This window comes from Miniopterus schreibersii (genome assembly GCF_964146895.1).
Source record: "Miniopterus schreibersii genome assembly, chromosome: X".
Taxonomy (NCBI): Eukaryota; Metazoa; Chordata; class Mammalia; order Chiroptera; family Miniopteridae; genus Miniopterus; species Miniopterus schreibersii.
Genome location: NC_138104.1, coordinates 7484570 through 7507027, shown reverse-complemented (window position 1 = coordinate 7507027; position 22458 = coordinate 7484570). Strand labels below are relative to the sequence as shown.

General features: G+C 44.0%; 1 protein-coding gene and 1 long non-coding RNA gene across 3 annotated transcripts; both read right to left on the bottom strand.

Moving 5' to 3' along the window:
* Window positions 1-708: 708 nt before the first annotated feature.
* Window positions 709-3794, bottom strand: LOC308551521. Of its 2 annotated transcripts, none has more exons than XR_013998045.1 (2): window positions 2074-3794; window positions 709-1368 (listed from the first exon to the last, which is right to left on the bottom strand). It is a non-coding gene; the product is annotated as an uncharacterized lncRNA (long non-coding RNA). The 2 variants fall into 2 exon arrangements; XR_013998046.1 differs by having other exon boundaries at window positions 709-1304.
* Window positions 3795-21491: 17697 nt separating this feature from the next.
* Window positions 21492-22151, bottom strand: PLAC1 (placenta enriched 1; the record flags this gene model as incomplete). Its single annotated transcript, XM_081126357.1, has 1 exon — window positions 21492-22151. The coding sequence occupies one exon, from the start codon at window positions 22149-22151 to the stop codon at window positions 21492-21494; it is 660 nt and encodes a 219-aa protein (XP_080982483.1).
* Window positions 22152-22458: the final 307 nt, after the last annotated feature.

The window sequence follows — 22458 nt, the reverse complement described above, 5'->3', positions numbered from 1 at the left end:
CAACCAAGGGAAGTAGGTTCCTCCTTAATGGCTCAATTTACGATCCCCATAGGGGCCTAAGCCTTTTTGAAGGAGCCAAAAAGATCAATTGGGGAGCAAGAGAGGAAGGCAAAGGTGGCAGATAGGGGAAATATTAGGAAAGAGCTAGCAGATTTTTGTTCATTTATTGAGCAGGAAGTGACTAATGGGTGGGGATGAGTGAGGTGTAGCATGGCTGGGAGATACACATTTGCTATAACTGATATATATATATATATATACTCTGCTTTTCAGTTAAGAGTAATGTAATCATTCTAAATGCAAATGCATATATAAAGTTCTAGGGTTATGTGGATGTTACACCGCAGGCCAATGGGAATATAGAGCTCTAAAAAGGTATGCCAACTTGGATCTATCCCCCTGACCCAAGTATTTAATTTCTATCAATAATCTTTCATTGATCTCCCAAAAATGCTTTTGGAACGTATTTTTATTTCCATGTTGCACAGTGTCTCAGGAAAGCTGCTTAGAAGTTAATGTCCACCTGTGTAGGATCGGGTACTCTCCCAGTGTTGCCCTGAGCTCTGTAGTACAGGATGGGGATGGGGATGGGGATGGGGGGTGGGGTGGGAATAGGACAAATCCAGCCCCCGTGTTGCCCCTTCTGCCTTGATGACTTGGTAAGTATGGTGTTTTAAAACAGTCCGCAAAATAATTTGCACTACAGAGTCCTTATTAGGTCTTTTTAATTGGACAGTTGCCCATATGAACGGAAATCAAAAGCAGCATACAATCATTGAATCTCGCAGCACTGGAGTATATCCAACTGTTTTCCTGTTTTGTTTGGGTTCCATTTCAGTCCTTGTCTGTATGCACACATAAATTTTTACAGAGTTGCAACCACTGCCTTTTTTGTGGTCCTGGTTATTGGCATCTAGTTTTCCAAGTAACATTGACACACATCTGTTCAAATCAATTGCCGTTCCCATCATGACTGACTCATTTGGCGGGAAAAACAAGTTTACATGCCAATTGGAACAAAGAAGCATGGGTTTGGGGAAGCAGCAGGGAGAAAGAAGTGGTGGGAGAGGGTTATTTCGACTTACAGATCATAAAACATTTTCCAATAACATTTTTAAAGGATGTATAATATTACACTGAGTGATTGATTATATTTTACCCCATGCTGTGGGACTCTTGGGTGGTTTTCAATACCTAGTCAGTTAAAATGCATATAAATTACAGACTTTGAGAGATGATTGTATTTTCTTGAAACAGGAGTCTTCTGTGTCCAGATCCGGTTCAAGAGTGTTGATATAGTGTTCCTTTGTTGGAAAAAAGAAAGTCAGTACTACTAACTGGAGATGCTGGGTGCCTTAAAAAATATTCCTGTGATTAAATTAAAAAAAAAAATTATGTTCAATTCTAGCTTACAAAAGCAACCTGTGTATCTTGTCCCATAACTTATAGAAATGTGAAGTTTTAAATGTAGAGCTAGGCTAAGCTTTTCCTAGTTTAAGGGCCATGCCTGTGTAATAAAGTTAACACAATGCCCTATGCACTTCGCTTCCTCACTAAGAAATAACATGTGCTGGGGGAAAATGAGGAAACAATGGAAAGGTGCCTCCTCTCAGGTGGTAACACTCGATCAATTAATCAGCTGACTATGTAAATTAACTCCCTTCTCACGAGTCTCTCACACATTACGATGCACATTTAGCAATGTTGAAAAACAATTTTAAAGAATACCTTAGAGGGCTGTTAAAGAGAATTTATAGTCTGGAACGAATTGCCGTCTTCGTAATTGACACAGAAATGTTTGGCTGAAATATTGCTTTATTCACATTTTTGTCCTTGGAGGAAAATCTAGGCACAGAGCAACTTCGATCGTGTGAATAATGGTGCAAGCTGACTATTTTAAGTCAGGAAAGGGCGCCGCGCAGTCGAAGGGCTGTTTGGACGCTCTCAAGCTCCATGCCTTTAGGGGGCCCTGGGCAAAAGGCCGCTGCGCTCCTGGAAGGCAACGCCCTCTAGTCCGGATCACTGATCCTCGCCTTCTGCCCCTTGCAGTCCCCAACCCGGCTGGTCTCTCACCTGGGTCCTGCGGGCGCCCACTGGAGGGAGCGGGATGGCGCGGGCCTGGTCTTGCCGGAGGGCTGGGTGCCACCGAGCCTCCTTCTGGCTGGAGAGGGACCGGTACAGAGCAGGGAGAAAGGGAGAAGGGAAGCTGGTGAGAGGCAGAGGCGGGAAGGCGGCCTCGAGGTGCTTCCCCACCCCCAAGTGCAGACCCAGGCGGGGGCGGGAACCTGTGCAGCGGCAGGGCCTGAGGACTGCGGGCCTGCGGAGACCCGGGGCAGCCCGCGCGGGCGGAGCCCATCCAGGGCTTCCCAGCCCGCGATCGCGACTGCGGGGGGGGGGGGGGGGGGGGGGGGAGGGGAGGGGGCGGCCCCAGGAAGACTGGCTCGGCCAAGGTCGCTGAGTAGCGGAGCCCTTGGGAGCCTGAGGGTCCGCGGCTCCCGGAAAGGCTCTGAACGGCCCCGCGACAACCCCGGGCGCAAGGGAGTCTGGGAGAGCAGGCGTTTCTGCGACTGATCCTGACTCCCACCCAGCTCCGGGGCCTTGCACTCCCCGCCTCCCCACACCCGAACCCTTCTAGGGGCCCCGCTCCTGGCCCCAGGGGGGATCGGTTGGAGGCAGCCCATCCAGACCAGAGAGGGTTTTGTGTTTTGTTTCTTTTGAGAGAACGTAAGGCGTGGAAATGTTCCACACCTCCCTTTGTCTTGGCCAACAGTTCTTTACCTCCCGATTCGCCAGGTCAAAAATAAATATCGATGTGATTTTCACAGGCCAAGGGGGCCTTTAGCCAGAGAATGAGCCCGGCACTCAAGCTCCTGGCCCACTGGGAACCCCAGTGAGGGACAGAGGTGGCTTTGGAGGTGGACAGATGTGCAGCGCTAGTTAGCAACAGTGCCCAGAGTTTGAGAGGTACTGAAGGGCCCCTGAGTAGACAGCTGAGCTGCCATTTTCTCCAAAACTGTCAAGCCAGTGCCTTGCCAGTGGGGCAATCCCTCTGTGAGGCCCCGGGGCGACCAACGTGGCCTTGGGACAGCGCCTTCACAGTGAAATTCCGGGACGGGTTTTTGAGCATAGGGCGGGGTGCAGCTAGAGATGCGGCGCCTCCTTCAGGAGCCACCCCGCAAGTCCCCGCTCTCCCTGCAGGCCTTAGATCGGGCATGTCGACCACTTCCCCCGCCGCCTGGGAGTCCCCAGGCCCGCAAGGACCCGTGCCTGGCCAGGCCCTCGGCCGTTCGAGCTCAAGGGCAGCTCCCCGCAGCACAGCCAGGAGGAAGGAAGAGCATGGGACCAGAAACTTGCATCTTTCGTGGACTCCTAAGTCCTTCCCATGCGCACGACGTGCGGCCTTTTGCCAGGAGCTGCAGAATGGCCTGGGGACTGCTTGCAGTGGGTCACCCCTTCCTGTCCCCCCTTAATCTTTTCCCAACCCCCCGCCCCCATTTAGTTGTCGGTGTCTGAGGTCATCTTTCGTTTTTTGTCATGTGGGTGGCATTCTAAGTGGTCGGGGAGGGACGTTTTTCACTCGCTTAAATTCTCCTTGGGCAGGAAAAGGGGTGCTAAAATGAAGCACCTTTCATTTACGCTTATTTATATATTGATAGAGGGGCAAATGTTAGACGGAGAACAGACGCGCTAACCTGGCCGGCAGCTGCTGGGACTGACACTGCAGGCGCTACACTGGGACTTACCTGCTGGGTGGGCTCGTGCGGGGATCCCAGCCTTGCCCAGGCAGCGGAAACAGCACCTCAGAGTGCTCATAACCTGCAGTACTGTTCCCGCTGCTAGGGCACGGCTGAGGGCTCGCCCCGAGTCCCTGTCCCTCCAGGGAGCGCCCCGGCCCACCCCCACCCCCACCGCCCCAAACCCCCCGCAGAGCAGTGGCGCCCTCCCCCAATCTGGTGGTGCAAGGTTGGGGAGGGAGGGCAAGCATCTAAGAGAGAGACGTAGGCCTCCCCCCCACCTCCCTGCCCCCTGCCCCCGCCCACCCACCTGCTGCAAAGCTGGCCTCGGGAGCAGGCGCCTCGCAGGAACACACGTCCAGCAGGACCCCACCTTCCAACTTCCCCGCGAGGGGGTATAGCAGCGCCTCACGTTTTGAACCTTGTAAAGCACTTCAAAACATGAATTGCTGCTGTATCCCCTCCGAGTCAACGAAGGGGGATCGCTGTGGGGTGCCTGCAAGTGGAGAAACACGGGGTGATAGGGAGGAAACCCGTCCCGCCCTCCCACTGTCGAGGAATACAGCATAACTCGTGATGAAGACACCTCGCTCCAAATAGACGGACTTTTAAGAACTTTCCCGTTAGATTTCCAGGACTGGCGGATGGAGTGAACGGTGCGACTCTCAAATTCTTTTCCCAGAGGATGAATCTTGGAAAAGTAGACAGGTGAAGAGCAGGGCGGTGGGAAATAGCAATGAGGGCGGTGAAATAATCTTACCTCTGAAAGTAATAATAATAATAATAATACAATAAATTGAGGCAGTTTGCCAACATCTGGGTTGCTCTTGCCAGCTTCAAGGTCTTGGTGAAACTTCTTCCTGCTGCACATTAGAAATCCTAAGTCTCATGGAATGTCCCCATTAAAAAAACAAAACAAAAACCTTTTCGTTTATTGACTTAAAGGAGATCGCCAAGATGTCTCTGGCAGCTTCAGCGGATTGTAACATACAGGGTAGCTGGGAAATATAGATTCCCCCATCCAAGCATCAGGAGTCCTCTTGAACCCCCCCACTGCTTTATTCTTACAGCAAACACCCTGCTTTGAGTTCTTTTTAAAGGTGTCAAAGAATGAGAAAGAACTGTCTTTAGATGAAATACCTGGCTCTTTACATGTGAAACTAGTCACTCAAGCTTACCTATTTTCTTTTAATTTATACTTTTCATTGTCACCTATCAAAACACCAATCAAACCATTTCAATACTTCACGTCCAATCACGCCTTCCTTTCTCAAGCAGCCCAACAGAAACTCTTTCCTGTCCTTCATGAAATGGCCGGCACTGTGCATAGTCCTTAATGATTAACTCATTAGATACCACTTTTCCCTTTTTAAAATGGACACACATTAGCAATAAGTTACACGCTTCCTCCCCCACTGTTTAAACGAAAGAGTCAATTAAGCACAGAGGAAACTGCCTCTAACCCTCAATCACAAACCTGAAAGTTAAAACAACAAAACCGGCACAAAACTCGAATGGTTTTGAAAGTTAAAATACATTTCAATACAAGTCTGCTTAGTGTTCTGGATCATTTAAAAGTTAGATGGGTTTTTCAAAACCAACACAATGATGTTGTGTCCTATTTCTTAGTTAATAGAATGCGCAGAGTATTTAATGAGGCTAAGTACAAAACTCATCACACCAGACTGAGATCCAGTGTTGCCAAACACTATTTAATGCCATGGTAAACAGAGTTATTAATAATAATAACCCCACTCCCTAAACTGAGACATACAATTAAGCGTCTCTAAGTTCCATCTTGTTTTGGCTACTCTATTTACAGCTTTTGCGATTAATGGAGATAAACGTCCTTGGTTGCCCTTAAAAAGAAAAAAAAAATGTTTAGCAAACGTACAGTTATACTTTCAAACTCCACAGCCGTCTTCCATTTAGATATTAAAGTTAAACACAAGTATGCGAACCATTACATCAGATGTTAAAGTCATTCCTAATTTAACATTTCCTTGGTTGACTACTTAGAAAAACAAAAGTTCATTCGAAATAGCACTGGTGTCGAAGGCAGAGGTCCCTTCCACATTGCTCTGCAAACTGCTCGCTGGAATCGAATTCATTTGTAGCCTCCGCTTATCCCCTTTCTTCTCTCCCAGGGACAGTACAACGACTTACATTCGTAAAAAGCCACCTCACGATCCCATTCTACGGATTTCCCCTTAGACTTAAATTTACTTACGAAAAGAGATTACAAAGAGGCGTCTGGTCACTTTAGCAGAGGGTCGACCGCTGATACAATAGACAAAGAATCAATGCTTTTGAGTTGCCCGTAGCCCCACCCTCCTTCCCAACCGAACTGTGTTTGGTCAAATCCAGTAAGTGCCAAAGAATACAGCTCTTCCTCCGTTCAGATTTTACGGCGTTTTGTCTTAATTTTGCAGATGCTTTTCTTCCCCCACATCCCTGGGCGCATTCGTGCGAAACTTTCCCAATGTCAAGTTTCCTACAGGGAAAACTAAACAACCTTGAAAGTTTCAATTGGGTAAAGACAATGCAAAATTAATCGCACATTTCTTTCCAGCACATATTTGACTGCTTGCAAATTAAGAGCCACAGAAAGTCCACTTACGGTCTGTCACAACCGGTCGCAGCCCGTCCTGGCCAAGCTGCCCCTTACTCAGTTTTCTCCCTCCACCCCTCGATGTTGGCTTCTTTCCAGCCCGTTTCCTAAGAATTTTCCCGGCCGCACTCATGTGCTGAACACTTTGCAGGGTCTCTTTCTCCCACACCCCGGCCCCCAAACGTGCTTTACGGCCCCAAAGCAACACAAAACTTCTTCATCAGAGTCACCAGATTCTTTTTCATTCTGCCATAACCCACGTTATTAGGGGGGAAAACCGCCCACCGACAAGTCCCTTTTTAAAAAAAATCGCGTGTCACCTCTCGATCCACTCGAAAATGGCGCCGAAATCGAAGAACTTCTTAAATTTCATTGTCAGCTTTTTGCAAAGGTTGCTGGGATTTTCCTGCGAAGTTTGCAGCGTCTGAGAGCTGGTTAGCGAGCGAGCGAGCGAGCGAGAGGGAGGAAGGAAAGGGGGGGGGGCGCAGACAGCGAGGCGCGGGGCTCGAGAGGGGAGCGGGGCAGGGACTCGGGAGCGGCGGGGTCGCGGGGCGCGAGGGGCCGGGCTCGGGCGGAGGGGACGCACAGCCGGGAGCGGCCAGCGGGGAGCCGGGTGGCGACGCGGACGGCGCGCTCTCTGGCTGGCTTCGGGCGAAGCTCGGAGAGCGGCGTGGCGGAGGCGGAGGCGGAGCCGAGCGCGGCGGGAGGCTGGAGCTGTGAGCACCCAGGAGGCGAGCGGGGCAGCCAGCGGAGAGGCTCCGGGAGCGGCCCTAGAAAAAGCCCGCTCCGGGGGCGTGGCTACGGGGGCGAATCCCCCCCCCCCCGCCCTGGTCCGCCCCGCTTCCCCCACGCGGGGGATGGAAGGGGGGAAGGGAAGAGAGGGAGCGGGAGGAAAAGGGGGGTGTGCGGGCGTTCGACGCCAACGCCTTGGCCTGCAGCCGGGAAGGACCGAGAAGGGTACAGGGCGCGCGGAATAGCCGAGCCAGAGTGGAATAGCGGGGACTCAGGGAGAAAGAAGAGAATGGAAAATGGCAAAACCAAGGGCACAAGGTAGCGCAGAGACCCACCCCACGCGAGCCACCCTGCGCCCACCGGTGGCCTCGCGGTGCCGGTTGAGCTCCCCCGAGGGTGGCTGAGCCAACCTCCTACCCCTGTTGCTTCCAGGGGGTGCCTGAGATGGTTTCGGGAGGACCCAGGGGGCCCCGGACGGCGTGAGTGCAGAGCTCTCCCCAAGCGTCTGAGTCCAGACTTGTCGGGACTCCCCGGTCTCCGCTACCCTGCCAAGCCCTCAGGGACAGAGGCCCCTGGGACTAGGCGATCCCCATACGTGCTTGCCGTCTGCTTTGGGGGACACAGCACAAAGACAGGGAACAATTGTCTACACAAGTCCCAGTCCGAGACGGGAAACTGGTTCTAAGAATGAAGTGGGAAACAGGAGGGAAAGGAGCCATTAGTCTGGATCCTGGAGGCTGTTAGGGCAGGAAAGTTCATTTTCTTAGGTGTGAAAATGGAATTGACTGCAAGCAGGAGATTGTCCTTGTACTTAGGAGATGCATGCTGAAGCATAGAGGTGAGATGTCACAGTGTCCCCCAGTTTTCAAATGATGCAGCTAACACAGGCACACATTCTGAGGGGTGGGGGAAGCGAGTGTTGCAATGTGTTACAGTTGTTACATCCAGGTTGGGGGTGGGGGTAAACGGACATTCCTTGTACTGTTTTTTTCAACTTTCTTGTATATTTCCTGTATATTTACAAAATGTCATAATAAAAACAGCGCCCGAACAGTGTCTAAGGAAATGAGCGCGGCTGCATTCTCTCTCCCTGTCCCGGGTGGGACAAATCTGCAAGCAAGCAGGGCTCAAACCGAGTGGGTGCTGGACAGGAAGAGCAATGGGTAGCGCTGACCTGCAGTGGCCACAGGCCTGGGCACGGGACGCAGGCCAGGAGTGGCTCGGGTTCTTGGGGCAGGTAGACCGCCAGGCGCACAGTGCTGGCTAGGCGCTGCCGAGTGACAGGGGAGGGGGCTGCGCTGTCGGCTCCCAGCCACCGGGATCTGACTCCAACTCAGCCTGCTCAGCGGTGCGGGCCGCTTGCACCGCGAACGAGCGAGGACAGCGGTGGGCCGCCGGGAGCTGAGCCGCGCGCCTAACTCGGCCACCAGGACCCGTGTCCCCTGCTCTTCCCCTGGGAGGTCGAAGCTTTCGCTGCCTGTGCCCTGCACGCGGGGTACTGGAGAAACGTGTGCGGGAGCTGGGAGGGGACAATCAGGTGCCAAAAAATGTAACAACACACACACACACACACACACACACGAAATCGGTATAAAAAAAATAAAACCAAGGATTTCCCCGTACTTGGCACTCGAGTTTCTTGAACTACTTAACCTCGCATGCATTTTACCGTGATGTTTCTGTAGATCTGATGTAAAATCTTAATTTCTTTGCAAAGGCGATCTTGCAGACTCAAGGCTTTGCTAGTGTTGCATGGCCTTTCGCTGGCTTCTGTGTCTTTTTGTTTTTAGAGATGGGTGGTGGTGGTGTGTGTGGGGAGTGCAGTAGAGTCTTCCAGGGTCTGTAAAGCTGGTTTTAAAAATTAACCCAAAAGTTTACAGACCAAGAATTTGATTTTCAGGAAACGTTTTAAAACTGCCGCAGAGGTTTTAAAACTTGCACAGCTTCGGTGGGCAGTAACAACTTATTCCTAAACTACAATTTCCCCATTACTTTTCAAAACTCTTCGTGGACCGGCCTGAAAGTTTGCCGTGCTGTGAGACGTGACTGAACAAGCTTCTAACTCCTCAGATAGATTATTTATAAAGCTCCAGTGTCCTTGGGGTGAAAGACTTTTCTGGGCTTTTAAGGCTCGGTTTCGTGAGTATATTTGCTTGGGTTGATCGGACTGCATGTAAGCGTTCATTTCCCTCTCTGGATTAGCAAAAGGGCAGAAGATTCCAGCACTATAAGATAAAAGTCAAGTTCGTGGCACGTCCTCTAAAGAAAAATTGCAACAGCTCTCTTTATGAAACTCTTTTTGCTACATCAGCAAATTAGAGAGCCAGTTGAATATTGATGAATTCTTTGAGGGTGAGTAATATGGCTACAGGCCGCAGAAAGTGAGGGAGGGCTGGCTTAAGTATTTACTCAAGTGAACAATCTTCAAATATTTTTCAACTACGATGTCTCAAGGATTTTTTTAAGGTTTTCTTAGGACCTCTGAAGCAAACTCAGATTCTGCAAGTGGCTTCTCATTTTCTTTTCTTTTTCTTTTTACTTTTTTTGTTAATCCTCACCCGAGGATATTTTTTTTCCATTGATTTTTTAGAGAGACTGGAAAGGAGGGGGAGAGACAAGGAGAGAGAAACATCAGTGTGAGAGAGACACATGGATTGGTTGCCTCCCACATGTGCCCTGACAAGGCTGGGGATCAAGTCTGCAACCAAGGTACTGCCCTTGACTGGGAATCGAACCCCAGATCCTTCAGTCCCTGGGCCTACGCTCTAACCACTGAGCGAAACCAGCTAGGGCTGACTTCTCATTTTAATAAGGCCTTTCTCAACTGAAAAAAACTCTTGCAGGACTTAAATTGCCTTAAGTACTTAGAAAGTCATTCTAGAACAGGCCACAGCTCACCAGCAGTCTGTCAGGGAGGCCCTGCAATCGGTAGTCAGGCAACCTCTCACTGGTCAGCAAGGAACATGAAAATGAAAAGTACACCATTCATTGTTCTTTGTCGTTTCTGAAGTACTGTTTCAAAGTAGGTATTTTTAGTGAAATAGCATATATTTTTTCCCTTTTTTGCTCATGAAACATTCAAAAATTACGCTGATGAGAAATAATTATAGTCAGTGGGAGGAGAGTTTAGCAATAGCTTTGAAGGATCTGAAGGTTCAGCTGAGAAAAAAAAATCAGCTCTAGACTAGATAGTCAGCAAGGAAGTTATGCATAACAACGTATTTGGAATAATTTTTGGAAAGTGTTTTCTGAAAAGCAATTGTGAATGAATCTCTGGAAATAGATACTAGGGAAAGGAATTGAATTGAAGATCTTTTTTAAATTGTAAAAGAAATTTCCAGAAGTAAGCATTTTTATTTTAAATAGAAATGCCTTTTATGATTATATTTTTCACGAAGACCTTGAGTTAAGGAAACAAGAGTTTCCTTATGTTGTAAATATCCAAAAGTCTTCAGAGAGATAAAATCAGGATAGAGTTACAGATTTAACAGAAAGAAAACAACTGGAATCGTGTTTTGAAGCTTCTACTGTGTTATTTGTAAAGGCTTCCCCCCCCCCACCCCCAGGGTTCAAGAAAAGGCTAGTAGTGAGCAGTAATAGAATAATGCTTGCTCTACTGTCAGATTCAACAGAAAAGATAGTGTCCTTTGATAATTTTTATTTTCCTTTATGAAATTAACTGTGATAAAAATAAGTCTTTGCAAAACTTAAGAGTTTGGAAAAAAATTCAAATCTTAACTTCTCCCACCCCCCATGATCTCACCAGGAAAAAGTAGACCAAATTAGTAAATTATTCCTTTCTGCCAATAAGGAGTTTAGAAAGTCCTTGATGGCTGTTGCTTTTGATTTTGAGGTCTCTTTTCTCTCCTCAAAGACGCAGAATTACTGCCTTCAATGCTGCTGGGATTTCTTCTTTAAACACAACATGTTTTACTTGTTGGGTGGGTACTATTATTGTCTTAATTATTTCTGGATTGTTGCCCATTAAATCAAAGACAGTGTCAGATGACAGAAATGATCAGATCTTGGCGCAAAGGAAGGCCACAGTGAAGGGGTGTACGTACAGTGGCCTCAGTCTCTAAGCTGTGTTGGCCCTATAGTGTCACCCTCCCATAAGCAAGCATGACTCACTGTCCTTTGCAGAGTATAAACTGACAGAACAGATTGTAATCATAAGGACATGGAGACAGAAAAGCCATCCCCTGTGTACAAGAACAGGACTTAAAGTGTAGTCCTAGGTTAGATTTGGTCCCTTGCTTTTACCATAAACATCATGATTATCAGTTTCTAACCTTGATACTTCTAGCACTCTCCTTGAGTCTTACCTAATTATGAAAAAGAGAAGAGAAAAACCCAGCACAGATCAATGTCAACATGTCAAATGTAATCATGTTCAGGGGTCTGGAGTGCATTTGGATAGTTGGTTGCTCCATTTATATCAAACATTATTTTAAAGCCCCCAAGTGACCAGCACCAAGGAGGTTCTGTAAAAAGCACAGAGCCCTGCCAAGTCTGAATGACATCACTTTTAGGATCTTGCTAAAGAGAAAGAGAAAATGCTCCTGGGGGCAAATAATATCTTGCTGGGTAGCAAGAGGAGGAGAGAACAGGAAATTGAAGGGTGCTAAGGGTGCTACCTTTGTTTAAAACCAAGATGTGTTTTTCAAACCATGAAACACTTTGTTGAAATAGGGAAGGAGGAAAAGTCAATATGTATAACTGAAGCATTTACATTAAGGCTGTTAACCCTGAACTATCCAGATCTCACTCACAGCTCTCCTTTTTGTCCCCAAACACAACTGCATTAAAAAAAAATAAGACTTAAGAGGTAGAGTTTCTAGGACTGGTGGGAAAATGTTATTTCTTTTACCTCCTGTCTCTTAAAATAATTCTTAGGTTTAAAATCATGTGGGATTTTGCAATAGCTAATGACCAGAGCAGCTCTATCCATTGGCAGGAAATGGAAATGGAGATCTGGACCCAGCTTTCAAAGTTTACATTTGCTCTAAATGCAGGCCTCAGGAGCTTCCTTAGCTCCGAGTCCCCAGGAATTCCTAGACCACAGGCAGAGACTAGTGAAAACAAGAGTGAGGTGGAGAGTGAAGACCAGGGCAAGATAGAGAAAAAAAGATGAAAGTAGTAAAAGAAAACTAAGTGTTCCCTTCCATTTCTCCTATCTGTCCCCTAGTTCAAACCCTCAACTTGTCACCACTGGGTCATCAAGGTAACCTTCTCAGGCTCCTCACTCATCTCCCAGCTGAGTTTTACTCTTTTCCCTGTGGTCCCTGAGTTCTGGTCTGTAAACACAATCCTGGTCATATTAATCCTTGTCACAAAAATCACACAACTAAAAGCCGAAGTCTTGAATGTGGCTTTCAAGGCTCTCTCCAACCTGGCTCTAATCTGCTTCTCCAGCTGTACCTCCCTCCCTAGCCACCCCTTCTTCATGCCTCCATGCATGAGATAGTTGTTTCTCCCATTTCTTCATCCCCAGCCCAATGCCACATACTCCTCAAAGCCTTCTCAGATAACCTCAGAGTTGGAGTTAACAGCCTCTGGCCTGTCCTGTCAGTGCATTTATGCAGCTAGTTATTCTGAGTCTCTTCCTAGCAGCAGTAAGCTCCCAGAGGGTAGGAACATAGGTTGGTGTCTAATAGGTTTCTGTCAAATAAATGCATATCTGAAAAGGGAAAAGACAAAATAGAGGGTGTTAGAAGGTGTCATGTTGGTGGTAAAGACTATCACCAATATGCTCAACAGTTGACTGAGATGCTCTTTGGTGCTCTTGGTGCCAAGGTTATCTAACCCACAGCTGACATGATGTTGGTCTGGGACTGACATTTGCAACAACATCCCCTGTAATAATATGGAATTAATTTACTTTTAAATTAGCTACTCAGTGCTATAAACCCTCTCCTGAAAAACAATCAACAGTATTTTATACTTTTAAGTTTTGAGCCAGTCCTTGAAGGGAAGATGGAATTTGGGTGGAATGAGGAAAACTGTGTTCAAAGGCTCTGAGATAAAGAGGAGTTGAAAGGAGATAGAGCTAGCTGGACAAAGGCCATACGTTCAGGAATCAGTTGGAGGCTGAGCTAAACAAATAGGTTCCATCCAATCTAGGACAAATAGATTATGGGGGTGTGGAAACAGGCAGAGGAGTTTGACTTTAGTGGCAGGATGGTGCGGAGACTTTAAAGGTCCTTGAGTAGGGGCATAATGTAATGGAAACAATATTTGCAAGAAATTCACTTGGCTTACATGGTAACTCTGAGCTATGAGCTGCGGGAAACCTACAAAGAGCTGAATAATTAGAATATCTTATTCTCCGTGACACATGGAAGTGAGTTTTCTTACTAAGGAATAGAAAGGATGGAAACATACTACTTATTGTATGCCTAGTATATATCAAGTGATGTGCTAGACCTCCCCCCCCCCAGCAGCTATTCTCTCCTCTCTCTTTTTCTCTCTCTCTCCCTCTCCCTTTCCCTCTCCCTCCCTCCCTCCCTCTGACTCTCACACCCCTGCACAAACCAAAATACCCCTCCCACCAATTGGGACTTGATTGGACTTTAAAGTTAATCAATTTCCTGTTAAATTACACATTAAAATGTTTTAAAATACCACTAAATATCAGGCAAAAATTTCATCGAAAGAATCCAGGAACTTAAAGTCATGTGCTGATTTGATGGGACAGAGGGATGAATATCCACACTTTCTGGACTGAGGCTAATTGTTTTTTGGGTGGTGGCTGAGCTTCAAACTGGAGAATGTTCTTTTTCATGGGCAGCTTTAAAAAACTGTCATTAACTCTCTCATCATTGATGTTTCTATCTCCCTCTCTCCCTCTCCTTTCCTCTCTCTGAAATCAATAAAGATATATTTTTTAAAAATTGTCATTAAATATTCTCATGAAATTAGAACAACATTGAAAGTAACTCGGGCAACTTAAATATTCCCCATAGTTGTTGCAACCCAAATATAATGACATATTTAGAGTTTAGGTGCATCTGAATGTAAGCAGAAGAGTGTGATTTCTCCACCTTAGCAGAGCAAAAATTAAGCAGATGAAATATGAAATGAAAACAAGAATTAATTTGTAGTTTGGATCATAAAAAAGGCAGATTTTCGCGGAGGTTATTTTATTTTGATTGCAGACTGTAAATTATTACAGGGAGTTGGTGTAGAAATGACATCGAGGCTTACTTTTGGGTCAATTTGTTTCTAACTTGACCCACCCTTGGTATTGGGGGGAAGGGCGCTGGGATTTTTCTAACCTCAAAGAAGCCAGTCTCCCTGCTGCTTAGGGACTTGTGTCTTCTCTCCCCACACTGGCTTTCTTTTAGTAGTTTGTCATGTAAATACAGCTTAGAAAACAGCCATAAATATTCTATGGGTATTACATGGAAAATAAACTTTTCTTTTAAAGATGTGTGTGCATTTAAGTTGCAGACTTACAACCCCAAAGAATTCTTGATAGAAAGAGGTAGGTATTTGGCTAAAAGTCAAAACTTTTGAAGTAACTTTAAAAGGTGAATAATTTACATTAGCATGGTGTTTATATAATAGGGTGTGTGTGACAAAGTTAAAATAACACTGAAACTAACTTGGTCAATTTAAATATTCCTCCTAGTAACTGCAGAATATAAGTGCCTCCAAGTGGTACGTTTCTAGACAGCTGATGGGGATTTTTAAAAATGTTTCTTTACGTTTGAAAACTGGTATTAGTTTTTACTTCCCTGACTGAGAGCAATTCCCCCTTGCCTGTCAGAGAACATCTACAAATGGATGCTGACAAAGCTATGTAGGAAAGGACAAGCCTATCACTTCACTTCTGGAAACCTGTTTATGAATTCTCCTACAGTCTCACCTGCTCAAACCCAGTTAGCCCCTCTCAGCAACTGCTGCTTAATAATTCTGTGATCTACTTTGATTTCATGCATTACCTTTCAGGTAAGTTACAGAAACTTCACCAGTGACCAAGCCAGATGGTTGTGAATTGGATTGGAACAAAGCAAAAAATGAAAGGAGTAAGTGATGGTAGCATTGTGTTAATATTCATACATAAATCAATAAGCGAAACCCCCTGACTGGTTTCCTTAGAAGCTGGATAATAATGGCATATGTATAATACTGTATATATATATATACAGTATTATACATATATATACCACATACACACACACACAGATACACACACATAAATATATACACACACACAGACATATATATGATACAGATTCCTATACTTTACAGCCCCACTCTGAATTACATTAGAATATTGTTACCTGGTCCGAATTACAATATCTTAGAGGACTATTGAAAGAGTCTATATTATCACTAATATGGGTAACATGAGAAACAACATTAGAACCTCTACCTAGTATCATCATCATCTATATTATTTGATTTAACTTTTACACTTTTTCCTTTGGTTTTGAATATGTGCATCAATGCCCTCTTATAAAAATAAATGGTCCTTATTTTTTTTACAGCTGCATAGTATTCCATGGTGTAAATATACCATAGCTTGGGGGGAGGGGATATCTGTAATACTTTCAACAATAAAGATAAATTTAAATAAATAAATAAATAAATAAATAAATAAATAAATAAAAGCAAGCTTCCTCTGGAATGCTTTTCACCGATCAGTTAGTCCTGTAACTTGCAGGTTATAGGACTTGTTTTCCCTGGAGAAGGAAAATAGAACTGACTGAGGCAAGGGTATGGCAGTGACGTATCTTGTATTTTTCTACCCAGTCTGTGCCTTGCCATTAATTGTGTTAATATAAATAAATTGAAAAATGTTGTATTTGTAGAGTTTGCCAGTATGATCAGATTGAAGGTCCCCTCATGATGATCCTCATCTCCTAGTATTTCCACCCTTGTGTAATTCCTTCCCCTTGTTTGTGGGCTGGACCTAGAGAATCACTTCTTACAAATAGAATATAGCAGAAGTGATGTCATTTCTGAGACTGAGTTACAAAAAGCCTGTGGCTTCTAACTTGGATTCTCCCTTCCCTTCCCTTCCCTTCCCTTCCCTTCCCTTCCCTTCCCTTCCCTTCCCTTCCCTTCCCTTCCCTTCCCTTCCCTTCCCTTCCCTTCCCTTCCCTTCCCTTCCCTTCCCTTCCCTTCCCTTCCCTTCCCTTCCCTTCCCTTCCCTTCCCTTCCCTTCCCTTCCCTTCCCTTCCCTTCCCTTCCCTTCCCTTCCCTTCCCTTCCCTTCCCTTCCCTTCCCTTCCCTTTCCTCTCTGTCTCTCATTCTTTTTATCATCATCTTCCATAACGTGAGGACATTCAGACAACCTATTGAGAGGCCCACAGGGAGGCTCTGAGGCCTCCTGCCAAGAGCCCCTTGACTGAGTGTGGAAGTGGATTCTCCAACTTCAGCTGAGTGTTGAGATGACTGCAGCCACACCCACAGCTTGACTGCACCTCCTGAGAGACCTTGAGGCACCTAGCTAAGTGGCACAGAAACTATGAGATAATAAATGATTGTTGTTTTAGGGTAATCAGTTTTCAGAAGTAGATAACTAATACAGAAGGTCTTGTAATTGTATAACCAACATAAGCTTATAAGCTGAAATCTGACAAATCATTTGTTTTCTTCTGAAAACATAGAACATCACAAGATTGAAAGCCCCCCATCCTGCTTTTCTCTCTCTCTCCCTCTCCTCTTTTTCTCTCTCTTTTTTGGAATAAGCAACTATAATTACAATTTAAACAGGATATCATTGAGATCAACCATAAAGATTAACACTAATTTGAATTAAAGAAAAGAGAAAAAAATTAAAAGATGTTTCTGTGAAAGTTGGTCTTCTCTTTATAATAAACACTTGTCCTTTGATAATGTATTTCTTATAAACATGGTGGTGTGTCCATGTATGTGCATGTGTGTATGTGTGTATATGTGTGTGAGAGTGTGTGTATGTGTGTGTGTGTACAGCACTGTGTTTAGTTTAATGCATGACCAGGTTTTTCTTATTGGTAGAGGAATGGAGGGATGGGGATAGTTACATGCATCTCCAAAATGATCTACTGGTTAAAATTGGGGATAAAAAACTTTTGCCATGAACATTTACATATATACTTTAAACAGTTTTTTAAAAAAAATCTTGTTTGCTGTTTTCAGTTTATAGGAATAAAATTTAAGTGTTACTTTGAGTCTACTTTTATGGGTGACTCTTCTGTTGGCAATAAAGCATTTCTTATTGTAAGCACAAATATGATTAACACTATATAGTAGGCTTTTATAAATCCTGTCACCTTAAAATGGAATGAACATTACTATGATAAAGGAGGAAAATACTCATTTTGAGAGACATTTTGAAGGTAAATAAATTAGCCAATTCAAAATGCAGTTTTTTCTTAAGGCATTTTTATCTTCCCATCTTTAGAATGGTTCCTATGCTTATGAACTTCTCAGTAACAGTCATTCAAGTTGATTGAGCACCTACTGAGTATCTTTACCAAGTACTATGTAAGAGAAAGGCAAAACAGTGAAACAAACAAGCAAACAAAAAGGAGAGGGTCTCCCATGCTCAAGAGGCATACAATCAAGTGGAAAAGATCAAACACGCAACTGAAATGGTTGAAGTAAACTGATAATAAGTGATGACTTGTCCAAATTAATAAGTGTAGAGTCCTCCTGAAATTTGAAGAATTATGCCCAATCATACAGAGATGTATACCCAGGCAAAATATGATTTTTGACCATAGTATTGCTTTGCATCTTTGTTCTTTGCTGTTTCCATTGCCTAGAATACTCTTGCCCTCCATCTTCACTTGATGAATTCTCTCTCTCATTTATGGTCTAGTTCAAAGACTTCCAAATCCATGATGCTTAGGCTTACTCTATCTTGACTTATTGGCTGCAATGGAAAATACTGTCCACCCAGCTCTCCATCCTAGAATTCCACGAGCCATATTTCTTCTTTCACCTCTTGATCACTTCTTTTCTGTCCCCTTTGGTGTCTCCTTTTCCTAACTGTGCCTTGAAGATTGAGCATCAGGGAATTCTGATTCTGTGGCCTTAATTGCCTTATTCATGTGATCTCAAGGCCTTATCTTCCAGTAATTATTCCTTACAACCCTTACTCCAGCTCCACCTCAAGTAAGCTCTATTTCTGGAGCTAATTCCTGGACCCATCCACTTGGATGTCACTATCATCTCACACTTAACATGTCAAACCTGGACTCATCTTCACCTTTATCATCTACACTCATTCTATTTTTCTTACTTACCCTAAACGGTAATGCCTTTTTTGATTCAATTTCTTCTTTTTCATGTATATCCAGTCAGATAAATCAGAACTTAACTCAAGTCTTATGTCCTCCATGAAGCCTATTCTCTCTGCTCCAGGGCCTAGAGTATTCCACACTCCAAATTTGCCTGCACTACTCAATTCATCTCTTAATCATGGATGGGACTTATGTAGATATTTAACTGTTTTCTAGGCTAAAATAAAGTCTTGGTGTTCTTTACTTGAAATGGTTTTCATTTTCATCTCTTCCTACACTTCAGCTCCTTCTCCTATCTGCTGTCTTCATCTCCTCCCACCTATTTTAGAGCAATAACCCCTTAAGTGTCCTCCCTCGACACAGTACACTTCTCCACCCTGTCCCCAGTGTTTATGCACACAAGAAATGCTCTTCTTTCTTTCTCTGCTGAGCCAAATCCTCCCTATCTTCTAAGAGTGGGGTCACTGACCACCTCTACTCAGAAATCTTCCTGGATCTTCCAACCCAACTGGAAGTTTCTGTACACTGGGAGGGAGTGTTGAATATAGGAAGGAAAGTGAACTTTAGAGCTAGACAAACCTGGGTTAGAATCCCAGAGATGTTATTAACTATATGGCATCAATTTCTTTGAGCCTCAGTTTCTATAAAAATGAGTAAATAATTTTTATCTTGTAGAGTTGTTGCACTAAATCGGAGTATGTATGTAATGTGTCTGGGACATGATAATGACTATTATTACCATGTAGGCCTTGAGTCTCCTCCAAGCCTGAAATATTACACAACTTCAGGGGGTGTCTTCGTGAATATTGCCCCTTGCAGTTATGAAGTGCACAACTTGCATATGGTACCCTAGGCTTAATGTGTCTAGTATTGATGGTTTGCTAAGTTATTTTTATGTGTTTTAGTGTTTAATACTTTGTAAGCTTCTAAAGAGAGGATGGGGGAGGGAAATGCTAGTTCTCTTGTACATAGTTTTTATACCGTTACTTCCTTAGCCCCAGTTCTCACCACCATCAACTGCCCCTTCCCATTGCAGTTTCTCTGACGGCCATAGCCCAGATCCTCATGTTTTTGCACAGGCCCATTCTCTGGGCAGGAATAGCCTCTAGGTCCCTAGGATTCTTTACTTGTCTCCTCCTGATTAGATTGCATTAGTCTTGTTCCCCACTGCAAGCCCAGCATCTAACAATGCCTGGTACATAGGATAAACTCAATAAACATTTGTTGAATGAATACACTGTTTTCAGGGATTATTACCTGATTTTCCTCAAAAAGGAACAAGAAGTTTTTAAATGAACAGCTATGTTTCTTCAACTAACATGACTACAATGGACTGAATGTTTGTGTCCTCCTCAAAATTCATGTGCTGAAATCCTCACCCCCAATGGTATTAAATAGGTGGGGGGCCTTTGGGAGGTGATTGGGTCATGAGGATGGGGCCCTCATGAATGAGATTAGTGCCCTTATAAAAGAATCCCTGGATAGCTCTCTAGATACCTTTCCACAACCAGAAGACAGCAGTCTGAAATCCAGAAGATGGCTCTCACTAGAACCTGACTGTAATGGTGTCCTGATTTAGAATTTCCAGCTCCCAGAGTCATGAGAAGTAAATTTCTGTTTTTCATAAGCTATTCAGTCTACGGCACTTTGTTATAGTAGCCCAAATGGACTAAGACAATGACTGAATTTCTAATGTCTACTCATCTACTGAAACACTGTGTGTATATCACATGTACATTGTGCTAACATTGTCTGTTTCTTAGTAGGAGTGTGGACTTGGGCAAGTTTCTTAATCATTCTGTGCCTCAGGTTTCTTATTTGTAAAACAGATATAATAAGAGTACTCTCAGTGTTGTTGTGAGGATTAAATGAGTTGCTTATACTATCTGGAATGTTCTCTCTCACATTATCCCAGGGCTGGTTCTGTCTTCACAGTCAAGACTCATTTCAAATGACAAGATCTCAGAGGCCTTTCCTGATTGCTTCAAACCATTTTCCAATTTCTCTCATATCACCATGTTTTAAGTTTTTCATGACATTTGTTGCTACCTAAATTTCTGTTTACTTTATTTATTTACTAGCTGTGTGACCTCAATTTCTCTGAGCCTTAGTTTGTATTCACTGCCATATCCTTAGTGCCTAGTACGGCAGCTGGAATGTAGTAGCATTCAATGAGTATTTATTGAATAAATTTATTTATCCTTTCCCCTCTCAGTCATTGAAAAACAAACTAATGAATTGCCAAACTTGGGTGAAAATATTCTGATCACACAACTCAGGCACAAAACTCCTTTCAAAGTATTATTAGTCTGTGACTAAAGTGTAAGATCCAGCCCTTGGCCTCAGGAGCTTACCATCTAGTTAGTGGGATGTGACTTGAGTGATTTTTAGAACCATTGGTGGCTTATAAATCACTAGTGCAGCCTATGTCTTTCATGGATAAAAAGTGATACAGCCATAGATCAAACTAAGAAGGTATGTAGCTAAGAACTAATTTGAATGCAGCAGAGTCTAAATGAAATGAAGATACAGAAGGAGGGATTCAGCTGGGGAACCTTAAAGGAGACATAAGTTATTATAGAAAAAAGAGACCAGGTGCTAATGTTTGAAAAGCACTTAGAACAGTGTCTGGCCCATAGTAATACACACACACACACACACATATGCGCTAAAACATATATATATGTGTATATATATATATATATATATATATATATATACTAATTAATTAAAAATCCACAACTGATATTTTTATGCCTTCAGAACTTTATTTTTGCTTCTCAAAAAGATATAAAAATATAAAAAAACTTTATTCATAAATTTAACACAGGCTGCCCTTTCTCAAAAGCCCTCATAAGAGGGTCACAAAAAACTATTATTTGCCTGATATTAGTAAATACTATATACTAATTTCTTTTTGTTTTATTTATTTTTTAAAGACCCTCACCGATTTCTAGACAGAGAGGAAGGGAGAGGGAAAGAGAGAGAGAAACACTTATGTTAGAGTACAACATCAACTGGTGGCCTCCTGCATGTCCCCACTGGGGGTCCAGTCAGAAACCCAGGCATGTGCCCTGACCAGGAATAGAACCAGTAACCTTTCAGTGCATGGGACAATGCTCCAACCAACTGAGCCACACCAGCCAGGGTTATATACTAATTTTAGAAAGAGCATCAACAGGAGAACCCAAACTGAGGATCACATGGACTTAAGCAGATTGAACAAAGAGACCAATCCTCAGAAATATCCACAAAGAAAGATGACTGCACAGAATGGCCCTTCTGAGCACCTGCTTGGTGATGTGGGGCCTGCGTATGCTCTCCTTCATTGAAGACACAAGGTGGACAATTGCAGTTGGGCCTTTGGCTGAACTGTGACAAGGTGAACACCTTGTAGACTGTCTCACCATCCTGGGTTGCGGTTTCTATTTCACTGACTTCTTTCATGGAGTAGGGAGTAGTGAGCCATGGGGAATACTGGGAGGCAGTGCATGACACTGGGAATGTGTACTTAGATGAGGTAGACTTCGAAGCATAGTGTATCTCAGTGCTGTACATAACCATTTCCTGAGAGATAGCCTTGGCCCTTATGCCACATTCGGTAACGCGGTAGGTAAACTTGTACATATGTGACTGAACATGATTGACAGGACAACCCAGGCCTAAGTGCAACTCATGAAAGTGTACACATACGTTGCTGTTCAACATTAAGGGGTGTACCATAACCATGAACCAGTCTATAGAGCAGAGGACAGTGATTGGATTTTGCCCAAAACAGGCCAAAAACAAAGAGGTGAGGATGACCATCCCTCCTATCAACGTGAAGACTTTCATCCCTGTAGCTGATCACGTAATGACTCTCAGGAAACAGGAAGATGTCTGGAGAGGATTTCTAGAGTACACAAAAACACAAAAGGCAAACCATCTTATTTCTTATTGAAAGTTCAAATACAATCATTTTTTAAAACAAAAGACCATTCCTAAAGCATTAAAAAAGGTTAAATGAATAGAACTTACATGTTCTCACCAAAAAAAGGTAAATATATGATATGTTAATTAACTCGATGGGGGGAATCCTTTCACAATGTATGTCAAATCATCACATTGTGTACTTTAAATATCTTACAATTTTATCCTTTAA